The sequence below is a fragment of the Daphnia carinata genome, chromosome 10 (genome assembly GCF_022539665.2).
Source record: "Daphnia carinata strain CSIRO-1 chromosome 10, CSIRO_AGI_Dcar_HiC_V3, whole genome shotgun sequence".
Lineage (NCBI taxonomy): Eukaryota > Metazoa > Arthropoda > Branchiopoda > Diplostraca > Daphniidae > Daphnia > Daphnia carinata.
The window spans coordinates 7,410,284-7,421,923 of record NC_081340.1 but is presented as its reverse complement, the minus strand read 5'-3'; the positions used below and the strand labels follow the sequence as shown (position 1 = coordinate 7,421,923).

The following is an 11,640-nucleotide window of genomic DNA, read 5'->3' as shown; positions in this document are numbered from 1 at the left end:
ACGGTCCATATAAGAACGATCCATTTTCATTTTACCAGAAGTCACGTTGTGTGGCCATCACTTACGAAGGCTGTAACTGAAGAATCTGGTATAAAAGCATTTTTGGGGCACTTTGTTTGCATTAGTAACAACATTTCTTTTGCTGGCTCCCGCACGTCAAAATGAATCGCTTTCTGAGTACACAGCTCTCAATCATCGCGTTTTTCGTGAGTTTGAAACGTACGTTTTCCCTTCCTTTTTATTTTACTCTATTGAATAATTGTCTGATTCAGGCAATTAGCAGTATTTCGGCAGTTTCTCTGGGCAATTACCAAGCAGTTCAGAACCATACTGTTACACATGACATTAAGGTAGAGTTGAAGGAAATTTCGAATGATGCAGCTAGACTTCGAGTATTGGCTTTGGCATCTCAGCCTTTTCCACTCACTGAATCGACAACAAGGCGTTCTGCGATTGTTCGACCTTTCAATTTGTGGTGGTCCATTTTTACGCAATCTCTTTTGCAATTGAAACGGCTACGTGCTAAGAAAACAGAGGCAACATTTTCTTTGAGTCCAGATCAATCATCCATTTCTACTACTACAGCCCCTTACGTCCCCAAAGAAGATGTAGCTCATAATGTTAATGACATTGCAGCCGGGCTTGAAGCGATATCTATTGACGCACCTGTATTCGACTTCCTGCCATTGGAATGACAAATGGAAAGTGGCCCTTACTATTACAATTAACAATATGTTTTGAAGACTAAGGCATATTTTGAATACACTGTGTCAAGCTTGTGCATGATACAAGAACATTCTTTTCTTAATGTTCCTTAAAATAACACATTTTAAATGACTGGATTTTTAACAAAATTTTGAATGAATAGCAACGGGAAAGTGACTATAACTGTTTGCGTGAATGCATCAAAAATACCTCTTGAATGGTTGTTTGGTCTACTGCAAGTAGGGCCACCGAAACTAGATTATATGGATTTCTGATGAAAGAATTGCAAATAGAAGCCATTTACCCTCACTTGCCGTAGCCGTTGCTCACGCTATCTGTCTTCAAGTTGTAGATAGATTCCAAGAAAACGCTTGCAATGTCTGACACCATCGAACGGTCAGGAATACTTTGAGCCATGCCGTAGATCACCGCCTAGAAGGGCAGCGCATGGTTAAGTTTAAGAAAACACATCAAAGGATGATAACTGAGTGGAAACCACTTACAGATCCTTCAGCATCTGCTTTCGGATTTTTCATGATCTCTGCCACAGTTTCTCGCATATCGTTAACGAATCTCTCGGCTACTCCCTCACGCGTATGCAAGTACGTCACAGTCAGATGAATGCTAAAAAATTATAAAACATACATCTATTATCAACGCAATATACGTCGCAACTTGCCACGTTGTACCTTGAAGGAAATTGGAGTGGAGAAAGACTCCAGCCTTTTTTCGCCATAGCGTCTGAAACACGGTAAATGTTGAAGTCAACTGAATCTACAGCAACGCAACAAGCTTCGGGATGCCCCATGACTCGAAGGCCATTAATTTGGCGTAATCTGATGCAGGACAGTAAATCAGTTCGAAAATATGGATTTCTAAACAGGCAGCCGCATGTTAATTACCCTATGTCAATGAAACGATGAGTTTCGACAATTTTTTTTGTCGCTTCGACGTAGCCATTCCGACCATAGTACATCATCGAGGCCCAACAGGCGGCAATCAATCCTGAAGAAAATAAACAAACGTGTGCAGAAACATTTTGAGATCGTAACTAATAACGTTACCTCCAGGTCGGGATCCAGCCAGCGTTGGTGATGCGTAAATACCACCTGGCCATTCCGTTGCAACAAAGAATTGTTGCTGGCGATATTTTGGGTGAGAATATAAAATAATAGAGCTTCCTTTCGGTGCATAGCCATACTATAAAAGAAAAAAGATATAGCTATTATTTCTCCTTCCATTGATACATCGGCGGAATAGAACAACCTTGTGAGTATCGGCTGAAATACTGGTAACTCCCTCGACCCTAAAGTCAAATGGTGGCAATGGGTAGCCAGCTTCATCCATGAAAGCAATGACAAATCCTCCTAAACAGGCATCGACATGGACAGGAATGTCGTATTTACGACCCAAAGCAGCAATCTCTCCTACGGGATCAATCACGCCATGTGGAAAACCAGGAGCCGATGCCAAGAGCTGGAAACAAAACATCATCGAACAAAAGAAATTGAATGGTGATTTAATATATCCGAAATACCATGCAGGTGTTCTTATTGATAGCTTTTTCCATTGCTTTAACGTCCGCTTTATGGGTTTTAGGGTCAACAGGTACTCGAACAAGGCGCATCCTGCAAAAATTACCAAATTGGATGTTTTGATTTTTTACAGTACAAAAGTCTAAAAAAAAACCTGTAAAGTTGCGAAGCTTTATCAAATGCAGCATGGCCAGAAGCAGGCATTAGAATTTCAGGGTTTCGGATTCCTTTGACATTTCGGGCATAGTCCCGATAGGCCTTGACGGCCAATAAAAGCGATTCAGAGCCGCCAGAAGTCATCTACAATGTAAATACATGACATATTTGACGACTGTTAAATCATTCGCACAATCTCACTGTGCCGCAAGCATCGCGCCCTCCATGGAACATGTGAATAGCCATTTGGACGATTTCAGCTTCCATTTTACGAATTCCGGGGAATACCTCGGGATGAAGTGGATTAGTCCAGGCGGACATTCCATATACTTGCGTAACAAGAGTAGTGACTTCTGGATCCACATTGTAAACGCACCCGGAAAGACCACCAGCTTTCCAATCACAGTCCCCTGTTTTGAAAGAAGAAGATAACACACTGTGAGGGGTAATTTCTTTCAAGGCTCATTAAAGATTTTTACCTAGTTCTAGATATTCACTGGCTTCTTTTGCAACTTCATCTACTGATCGACCTTTCTTAGGTAATTGATAATAGACACTAAGTGATTTAGTGCATTTATTCATGTCTTCTTCCATAAGTGTTTTTGCTTTAAGTCTTTCTTCTTCCACTTTCTTCTTCACAAGAGGTATAATTCTAATCCATGAGAAGATGTACCTCTTGGCACGTTCAACCGCAGCTTTATTGCAAGTAACCCAACAAAATTAAACCCATTCTTTAATTCCAGTATGATGATTTTAAAAAATCTTACACAATTCTGGATCTGTGAGGAAATTTTGCAGGCATGCAGCAGAATATGCCACACCGGCAGATAACAATACCAGTTTGAAAGGAGAATGCTCCTTTAAGCGGTAATCTATATACATCTTTATTAGACTACCCACTTCAATTATGTTTGGCTGTCAATAGTTTCAATAATTTTTGTAAAAAAAAAAATTAAGCCATCAGTTATTTTAAAAGAATAAAATATAAATATGGATCTTACCACAGACATGGTAAAAGAATTACCAAATCCAATTGCAGTTGCAGCTCTCTGGTTTCCAATTGAGAAATGATTCTTAAACAGACGTTTTCAGCCTTGGATAAGTACATTTATCCTGTCAGTCACGTAAGTGTACGCTCAGTAAATAAGATAAGACCAAGAGCACAACATATCAAGATTGATACCTTTCATATACCCTTGAACTGCAAATAAAGATCTAGATACAGGAATGTTGCATAAGAGATTTTCAATGCTCTTTTGCTTTATTTAATTAAAAGGCACTATTAGAAAAAAAAGCAAATGTTTGGACTTAGTTGCAAATACAGAAACATTTCGCGTACGGAACAAAGACCTTAATTTTTTTAAAACATCAACCTTTTCGTTTCAGGCTTTCGATTTTCATTTTTATTAGAATTAACATGATAATATCAATTCTAGAATTGGCAAGGACCAAAAGGACTATTCATCTCAATTTACCTTTAAATTTTTGCATAGTCATATTCCTTTGGTGTGTGTGACACCATCTTCATCAGTAATTTTTTTCTTTATACTATTATGCAATCATCCCTACTGGTTGAATAATGCTGACCTTTGTTATGTTATTTGAACAGTCTAGCTCCAATTCTGCAGAATACACTTTACAGGAAAAAAATAAAGAAAAATAAGCATACATTTTTATATCTGACAATGCTGTCAAATTATTCAATTGACAACGCTGTTTGTTTGTTTAGAACTTTTAGGACGAGTTTTAATTCAGAAAAATTCAGACTTTTCCTATTTGTATTCCATATTCTAAAATGCGAAAGGATAAAGAAAAATTTGGTATCATCCATAGAAGTCACACTGTGATCATGAATAAATTTTTCTATATTTTGACTTGTTTTATCTTGCAGATCACGGGCATGAAGTTAGCACAGCTCGTGGACGACTAGAAGGGGCATTGCAAATTTTGATTGAAAAAACTGAATCTGAAGATAGTGACGAATCAGATGTAGATGTAACCGATCTTATTCACGAAGGCCGAAGGTATTCTTTAACCATAACATTTATTATTCCTAAACAGAAATAATTCCTTCCATACCTCAGTCAATCAGCATCTCCTAGGAAGTCAGGAACAACTAAAACCCCCTTAAGAAAAAGGCGGCGTCTCAATGTGGATAAACACTACAAAAATGACCAAAACTCTTATGTGCTTAAGCTATATGATCGAAGTGTTGACCTTGCAAAATTCTCTCCTCAAACACCTCTATACCCTGTTTGCCGGGCCTGGATTAAGAATCAACCTAACAACCAACATCTCATTGCCACCAGGTAATCTTATACAAATGTAATTTAATGACCTACCAGTTTTTAAAAAAATTTCCAGCGCCAACTCTCCAAAGAAAGTGGAAGAAAAAGGAATTGATGTTAAAGAGGATATTCTGAAAACTGAAGAAACCAGTGAAGCTTTTGTAAATAGCTTACCAATACCAGAACCAATGCCTCTGAATAAAGGGGGGGAAATAATTGATACAAGGATTCCCATTGATCTGAAGCCAACTGAAAAGTCAAAATCTCTTGATTTTCTTTTAAATTTGCATGTAAGTTTCCTTATAAAAGTTCAATTGGAAACTTGTCAATAATAACATAGTTTATGGTTTTTCGTGAAACCAGGATGACGCTGCAGTACCATCAGTATCGTCATTATTGCAGGAGGTGAGTGAGCTTCTTGATTAAAGGTAGAGCTATTTCATTTACCATTTCTTCTTAAAGCATTGTTCCCATTGGGGTCGGGTACGCGAGCAATGGCGACGTGCAGCTAACGTTAACGAAGTTCGTTATGCCGAAAGCACCAAAATTCTCAAGAATATTTTAGTTCGTCCATAAATTCGAAAACACGTTTTTCTTTACAAATTTTGACAAACCCCAAGTTTATCAGCCTTTGCCTTGTGCGACGTATGGTACAATATAAGTTCATTACAGAGATACTATGACTTCATAACTGTTCAGTTATAGTATATTATTGTCCAGTCATATTGTTTCCGACTCGATACAAAACAAACAAAAAAAAAATCAACGAATGAACCAACGAAAAGAAACAAATGAGACAAAGTACGAAAATGATTTTCGTCAGTTAAATGGTAATCAAGAGAAATCTCTGGTAACAGTTTTCACACGCCAGGTCACAAATAGGTCGATTCCCCTGTAAGATAAATAAGTACTCAATTGATCTTTGAATTCTCGACAAAGGTAAATTTAGGAGTTCAAGAGATTTCATGTAATAAGAACTGCAATCATATCTGGAAAAAGAATACCAAACTAACAAGAAATGCAGTGACAGAGTACCAATTGAACTAATTAATAACGAAGTGCAGGAAAAAAAATTTCCAACTTTTGACGCCAATTTTTGATGGTGTCTCTTATGTTTAGGGAGATCCAGGTCACATGTTTATTCCAACAATGAAAAAAGATTAAACAAGAACTGGGAGGATTTGTTGCGCAACAAGGTGAAAAAAAAAAAAAATAATAATGAGGGACCAAAGATAATGTGAAGGGGAGCATGATGATAAGGCTCCAACCCTTTAGCCGATCCAATTAGATAGAGAAACAAAAAACTAATTCAAAAATTTAGAACCATAGAAACAAAGGGGATACGAAAGGGAACAATAAACGCGACCTATAACCCAAGACAGTGATCGCTTACGTCCTGTTGCAAAATCGCAACATACCGAGTACAAATGATACGTTAAAATGCAAAATTTCTTTTTGCGCATATTTCGAAAATGTTGTCTCTCTAAGCAAGCGACACCGGGTAGGAAATTATCGCTCAGGCCAGCACTAACTGATCGTTTCCGATTGGATTCGCAAAGGGGGCAGGAAAAAAAAATCCCTTATGGGGCAGGAGAGTAATACAGAAATGTGCCAACAAAGAGAAAAGAGGAACCAAATCAGCATGCTGCTATTCAGGTGGAAGTCCAACCTTTCAGCGTAGGATCGACAGATGTTGGACTCGTACGCCCTATTCCTTGAGAACCACCAGAGGTGCAAGCCGAAAAGGAGAGTAACCGATAGCGACCAACAGCTTCCGAAGATGTGTAAGTGTCATCTACCCAAGAACATACACACAGAAATGCTTCAGATAAGGACAGGGAGAAAGGTGTAGAAATTGTCGAAAGGAAATGAGCAACGGGAAAACGCAAGAGGAGAAAAATTAAAAGAGATAATGGGAGTTGCTTGTTGTATCACCATGGATCCAAACAATCAATCCAGAGACTACGAACCTTGCTCAGCTTCGTCCTGCTCCTGGCTCACTGGCGACTGGAATTGGTTTCGCTCTGATCCTTCTATATCTGAACTATCATTTTCTGAACTCCACGTCTGGCTTGAATCCGAATGGCGAGGTAATTGGTCATGTTTTTCAACTTCTTCAAGTTTACTAATCTAAACGCAAAAAAAAAAACCTAATGATGCATAGATACTTAACAGGACTCTTGCAATGGCATTTACTAGATTATCCGAGAAAACGAAGGAAGTGTCAATTTCGCAAAACGTTTCAATGCCCTACCTTCACTTGCCCCTCGGTTGATTTATCAGGTCTCCAGCAAATTGGCCCGAGAAGACCGAGGTTTTGAGGTGAGCTTAATTTTACCGATCGGTTGGCACCACCTGTTGCAATAGTTTTTGGTCGGCTTGATCCGTTAGAAGTGGCCGAGGGAAAGCGCGGGATGGCAGGACTGCAATTTATAGCAGCCATGCTACTGCGGTTAGCTCGAGCGGCAGAATCCATATTGGGTAGACTTCCAACGATGCTCAAAGGCACCTGACCAGGACGAGTGAAGTACAACGTAGTCTGGTATTTTGCAAAACGTAAAAGAACATTAGCAAACAATTAGGTAATTCTTTCTACCAGAGAAAATCTATTTGACTGGCTTGCCTTGAAATCCGACGCAAAAATTCTATTGTTGCTATCTTTGCAAGCTTTATCTAGCTCTCGTTTAACTAATGTTACACTGAGCCATTGTTTTGGCTCCGAGGTAGTCGCAGAGGAGTTTTCTGAATATACTGAATTCAAAGATGATGCCCTGTAAATGAAAAAAAAAAGACAAGTAAAGAAAATTGATTAACAATGGTTTTTTAAGGTACCAAAATTTATCTCTCTAGTATTGGAAAATATATAGAACCTGGATGAACTAGACAATAAGACCATGTTCGGGCTGAGATGGTTGGTTGATGGGCAGTTTCCAGAGCCTTCAGGTCGTTCGATTAATGAGCCTATCCATCGATTTTTTAAAGCTAGTCCTTCAGCTTTAGTCAGAGATGCTGTACTGTCCAGTCCGTTGGACGAAAATTCGTTTTTCTCATTTAAAGTTCGACGAGGCGATGGGGACGGTGACGGTGGGAAGAGAGCTTGGTCTTTGACGAAATAGGTGTTGAACCAAAAATGAAACATCTTTTCCTTCATCATTATCACGTTGGGTTTGTTTTTGAGGATCACCCGCACGTCGCCCTTTAGGCTCAGCGGCTTTTTCAAGGTAATGCGTAGCACGCGTCCGACTTTGGTCAGCTCGATAGGCGGATTATATTCTTGCTGGCTTTCCGCCTCATGTATGGTCAAAACGGGAACTATGACGAAATCGAAGAAAGAAAAGAAATTGTGTTGCTAGAATCAATATTTAATTTAATCGTTTTCGTAATAGTATGCTAGAGCAGCCTTCCGTCATTGTTATCAGCAACTCTAGTGAACTAAGAAGTTAGATAAGCCCTTACCACATCCGCCACTCATATTGGGTATAGGCTCCAGGCGAATTTGACGCAACTCGAGAGGGCACAACGAATAACCCGGACCGCCCGCTTTGAGTAATTGATCATAATACTCGACGTAGCGTCTCTGGCTAGGTATGGTAACACCCTAAAAGGAAAATTCAAGGAGACAAATACTACTAGTTTATCATAGATTTTTACGATATTATGTACAGGATCTTACTTTGGTGTCGTGCGTTCTGGTCTGCCCATAATGTTTAAGGGCTTCGTCTGCATTTTCCGCCCAACGTCGATGTAGTATGTAACAGCATATCATCAAACCAGTCCTTCCCTAAAAAGAAAAATAGTTATTTTTATCAAAAAGCAAAATAAAGAAAAACAAAAATAAAACATGGCATGATTTCAAAGAATGCAAATAAGAACCTTGATTGCAAGTTCCATATTAGATAATGACTTCTTCTAGTTTCATCCATACAAGACTATAATGAAAAAAGTTTTTTGTTTTGTGGTACCTTCCCAGCTTTGCAGTGAACAACTGCAACATTCAATGGATCAAGACCCAGCCATTCATCAACATCATTACAAAATGGCTCAATCAAACCCAATTTTGGAGGGTTGTGATCATCAAATGGAAAGGAAGAGACTCGATTGTAAAATTTACTGCAGTCATAGGAACGCTCTGAACACCTATAAAATATTACTAAATAAACACTGTGTTTTCTCTTAATGATAAACAGATAGCTTACAAATTATATATCTTGTAGTGATCTTTGTGTTTAGTCTCTAGAAACTTGAAGACATCATCAATGTGGTTTCGATAGACTCCTTCCAGCTTAGCAGCTGGGTATCCCATGGCAATCACATTTTCAAATATATCTAAAAAAAATCATCGTGGTTACAGGCTAAACAATGTGGAAGAATTGAAGTACTTACAAGTCAAATCTAGATTAAACCCATCTTCCTTGTAGCGCTTCTTCTTGCGACTAACCAATCCTTTGATAGTGCTTGCCATTTCTTTGTTAAGTTTTATAAACTAAAAATCACCATCACTTTTTATCAATCTGTTTACAATATCACACCCATTAGGCTACAAAAGGCAAACAAACAAGCAATTGCACACACCGACGCACTTTCTTCTCTAGAACAGCACTCGTTCTATTCCTACTCGACTCTCACTTGACAACAACTAACGACAAGTAAAAGTCTCTGGAAACAATTACTGCCAACTAAGGTGACACATTTGACAGTTGGTTTCTCTCGCGTTTTTCACAACAGATCATTATCATTTTCAACCAAATAAAAGTTTTTAAAAGAGCAAAGAGAGGGATAAGCCGTCGATAGAGTAAGACAAGGAGGCAGGGGAGAGACGCACACACACCGAGCCGCTTTCGCTTTGTTAGAACCCTGAGATACACGAGATCAGGCCCGTGCACCAAAGATAGCAGGTCGACGCGTTTTAGTACATAAAGCATCCGTAAGACGCCACCAATTTCAACAAACGCATACCACCAAAACCTTCGTCTTTAATAGGCCAGAACATTTTGCCTTAGGCAGTTGACTTGCATTTATGGTTATCTCTGATTTTGGATGTAAAAAACCAATCATGTTTCACCCTGATTTTCTCAAACAAAGAATCCTTTCGCTTGCTTCAACGAATGTTGGCAGGGCACACCTGAAAACCAATATAGATAAATAGACTTGATCGTCAAAATGGTCAAAAGTTAACCGCTCTAGAAATTTTTAATTGGTAATAGTAGCAGACACCGTTGAACAGATGCTCACTGTAAAAGTGCGTACAGTACATGTTATTATCAGTTGCGAAAACAACAGGTTATTAAAGCATACTGCCTACACTAGATAGAACAGGAAAGTTGCGTAGGTAAGTAATGTTAAAATTAAGCCTAGATAAAAGAAAAGGGAACAACGGCAAGGATAATTTCTGCCCTCTCACCAATCCACGTCTAGTTCAAAGCATGCAGATCCAGAATACCAAGCAGGTGCCGTTGAGAGGTTTGTATGTGATACATGTATACCGTGTGAATGTCTGACATGATAGGATTTTCATCACAAATCCCTCCTACTTGTTTCTACCTTTCCTATCCATGTCAGGATTATAACTCTCGAAAGCCCAATGTAGTGTTGATAAATAGTTTGCCATCTAACGCGCTTTTTCCTTAGTGTGATCTTTTTATTCCATGCCCCTAAAGTTGATAAACAAATTCAGTTCTTTGTTCCACATCGTTTCGTTTTCCAGCGAATGTTATTGAAGGTGCGAAATACGCTAGAACTGGGGTTGCTTAAGAATGAGAAGCGTCTGTGGCATCGCTGAGTAGCAGACACCGGTTCAATATGGCTTTATAGTCCAGTAACAGAACGTAACGACCACTAACGCTTTCTTAAGACAGTGAATGAGAGGAGAGCCAATTGAGATTCTTGACAACGCTGAACAACCATTTGCTCCCTCTGCGTGCGTATGAAGATTCACTCGCACTTGGATAAATCTTGCCCTGCTTTACCGTTTCCACTCTTTTAAAGATACAGGGTCCAATGGATATGTGGCGTTCGCGTTATCCGACAAACTGCAATAACTTTTATTTGCGTAGAAAATTTTTTTCGATTTTAACGATAACTTTTCAGCAGTATATTTATTTGTTACTTACTGTTTTTATGTTATAGGTTGCTATAGAAGCGATGGATGGCCCCGATGAACCCCTTTTCAGCCTTGGAGATTCATCCATCACAGGCAGTTTACATGCCAGGAATGGGAATTCGGTGAACAACAGCTATTTCCCCCTTAAACTGCAGCATGGTATGTCTTCAAGCGTGTAGCACTCTACAAGTCATTTCTGTATGATCAACGACACTCATGACGCTGCAGCCGGTGAAAATCTGAAATCGACTTTCAAACCAACAGGATTAACTTTTCATGGCATGTCTTTAGTGCCGGAATAAACTAGCCGAAACAAGATTCAATTGGGAGAAAAACGTTCAAGAAAATAAAACGGACACGGAGAGGTTCTTCGCAGACGTTGGCCAGCCCTTGCGATCGTCAGTTGGATGCAATAAGCCTCCCTTCATCGTATTCCTAGGCTTAATATTGCACCATCCAGTCACTTTGCCATCCGCTCCAATCCGAAATGAATCGTCTTTTCTTGTGCTCCATCGTCTGTTTCGCGTTCTTCATCTCGACTGGCAAGTTGCGACGTTTCTTTTCAAATTCACCGACTAAATAGAGTAACGATTAAATTTGTTTAATTTAATTTAACAGGTGATGCTATTAAATGCTACGTCTGCAATTCCGCGATAGATAAAACAGGATGCTCCAACACGCAGTCACTTAATCCGAATTTCTTGAAAGACTGCAGTGAACTAGCTGGAGGAGCTAAATACACGGGCTGCCGAAAAATCGACCAAGATGCCCCGAATCATGATGGAGGTAGATCGTTTTTCACTTCCAACTGTTGTCCAACTGTCCATGTTTCAACTGCCAAAATTGTTTGAAAATT

The 11,640-nt window shown here is 39.2% G+C and overlaps 5 protein-coding genes across 7 annotated transcripts in view; 3 read left to right on the top strand and 2 right to left on the bottom strand.

The window, feature by feature from the left end:
* The first annotated feature begins 146 nt into the window (after positions 1-146).
* Positions 147-695, top strand: LOC130701167 (uncharacterized). Its single transcript, XM_057523146.2, has 2 exons — positions 147-206; positions 273-695. The coding sequence occupies exons 1-2, from the start codon at positions 162-164 to the stop codon at positions 693-695; spliced, it is 468 nt and encodes a 155-aa protein (XP_057379129.1). The 5' UTR covers positions 147-161.
* Positions 652-3,673, bottom strand: LOC130701120 (sphingosine-1-phosphate lyase-like). Its single transcript, XM_057523080.2, has 13 exons — positions 3,580-3,673; positions 3,398-3,509; positions 3,164-3,311; positions 2,876-3,091; positions 2,598-2,806; positions 2,395-2,540; positions 2,243-2,333; positions 1,972-2,181; positions 1,770-1,905; positions 1,608-1,710; positions 1,395-1,541; positions 1,209-1,329; positions 652-1,137 (listed from the first exon to the last, which is right to left on the bottom strand). Exons 2-13 carry the CDS (start codon positions 3,404-3,406, stop codon positions 1,012-1,014), a joined length of 1,662 nt encoding a protein of 553 aa, XP_057379063.1. The 5' UTR covers positions 3,407-3,509; positions 3,580-3,673; the 3' UTR covers positions 652-1,011.
* Positions 3,674-4,097: 424 nt separating this feature from the next.
* Positions 4,098-5,361, top strand: LOC130701156 (protein lin-37 homolog). Its single transcript, XM_057523134.2, has 6 exons — positions 4,098-4,216; positions 4,288-4,420; positions 4,481-4,705; positions 4,761-4,974; positions 5,048-5,089; positions 5,147-5,361. Exons 1-6 carry the CDS (start codon positions 4,192-4,194, stop codon positions 5,258-5,260), a joined length of 753 nt encoding a protein of 250 aa, XP_057379117.1. The 5' UTR covers positions 4,098-4,191; the 3' UTR covers positions 5,261-5,361.
* An 11-nt stretch (positions 5,362-5,372) lies between these two features.
* LOC130701116 (phosphatidylinositol 3,4,5-trisphosphate 3-phosphatase and dual-specificity protein phosphatase PTEN-like) lies at positions 5,373-9,570 on the bottom strand. 2 transcript variants are annotated; one of them, XM_059497127.1, is made up of 10 exons: positions 9,068-9,569; positions 8,881-9,010; positions 8,647-8,821; positions 8,358-8,465; positions 8,141-8,282; positions 7,555-7,996; positions 7,308-7,455; positions 6,939-7,223; positions 6,655-6,814; positions 5,373-5,576 (listed from the first exon to the last, which is right to left on the bottom strand). In XM_059497127.1, the coding sequence occupies exons 1-10, from the start codon at positions 9,144-9,146 to the stop codon at positions 5,557-5,559; spliced, it is 1,689 nt and encodes a 562-aa protein (XP_059353110.1). In that variant the 5' UTR covers positions 9,147-9,569; the 3' UTR covers positions 5,373-5,556. The 2 variants fall into 2 exon arrangements, with proteins under 2 accessions (XP_059353110.1, XP_057379058.1); XM_057523075.2 differs by lacking the exon at positions 5,373-5,576 and adding an exon at positions 5,716-6,479 and having other exon boundaries at positions 9,068-9,570.
* A 1,302-nt stretch (positions 9,571-10,872) lies between these two features.
* LOC130701169 (uncharacterized) overlaps positions 10,873-11,640 on the top strand; it is a 37,732-nt gene continuing 36,964 nt past the window's right edge. Inside the window, exons 1-2 of one of the 2 annotated variants that reach the window (XR_009003950.2) lie at positions 10,873-11,326; positions 11,403-11,570. Coding sequence is in view for 1 of the 2 variants with exons in the window: in XM_057523148.2 (XP_057379131.1) it covers positions 11,272-11,326; positions 11,403-11,570 (223 nt within the window). In the remaining variant the exon portion in view is untranslated. The remainder of the gene's footprint in view (positions 11,327-11,402; positions 11,571-11,640) is intronic. The other variant, XM_057523148.2, reaches the window with a different exon arrangement.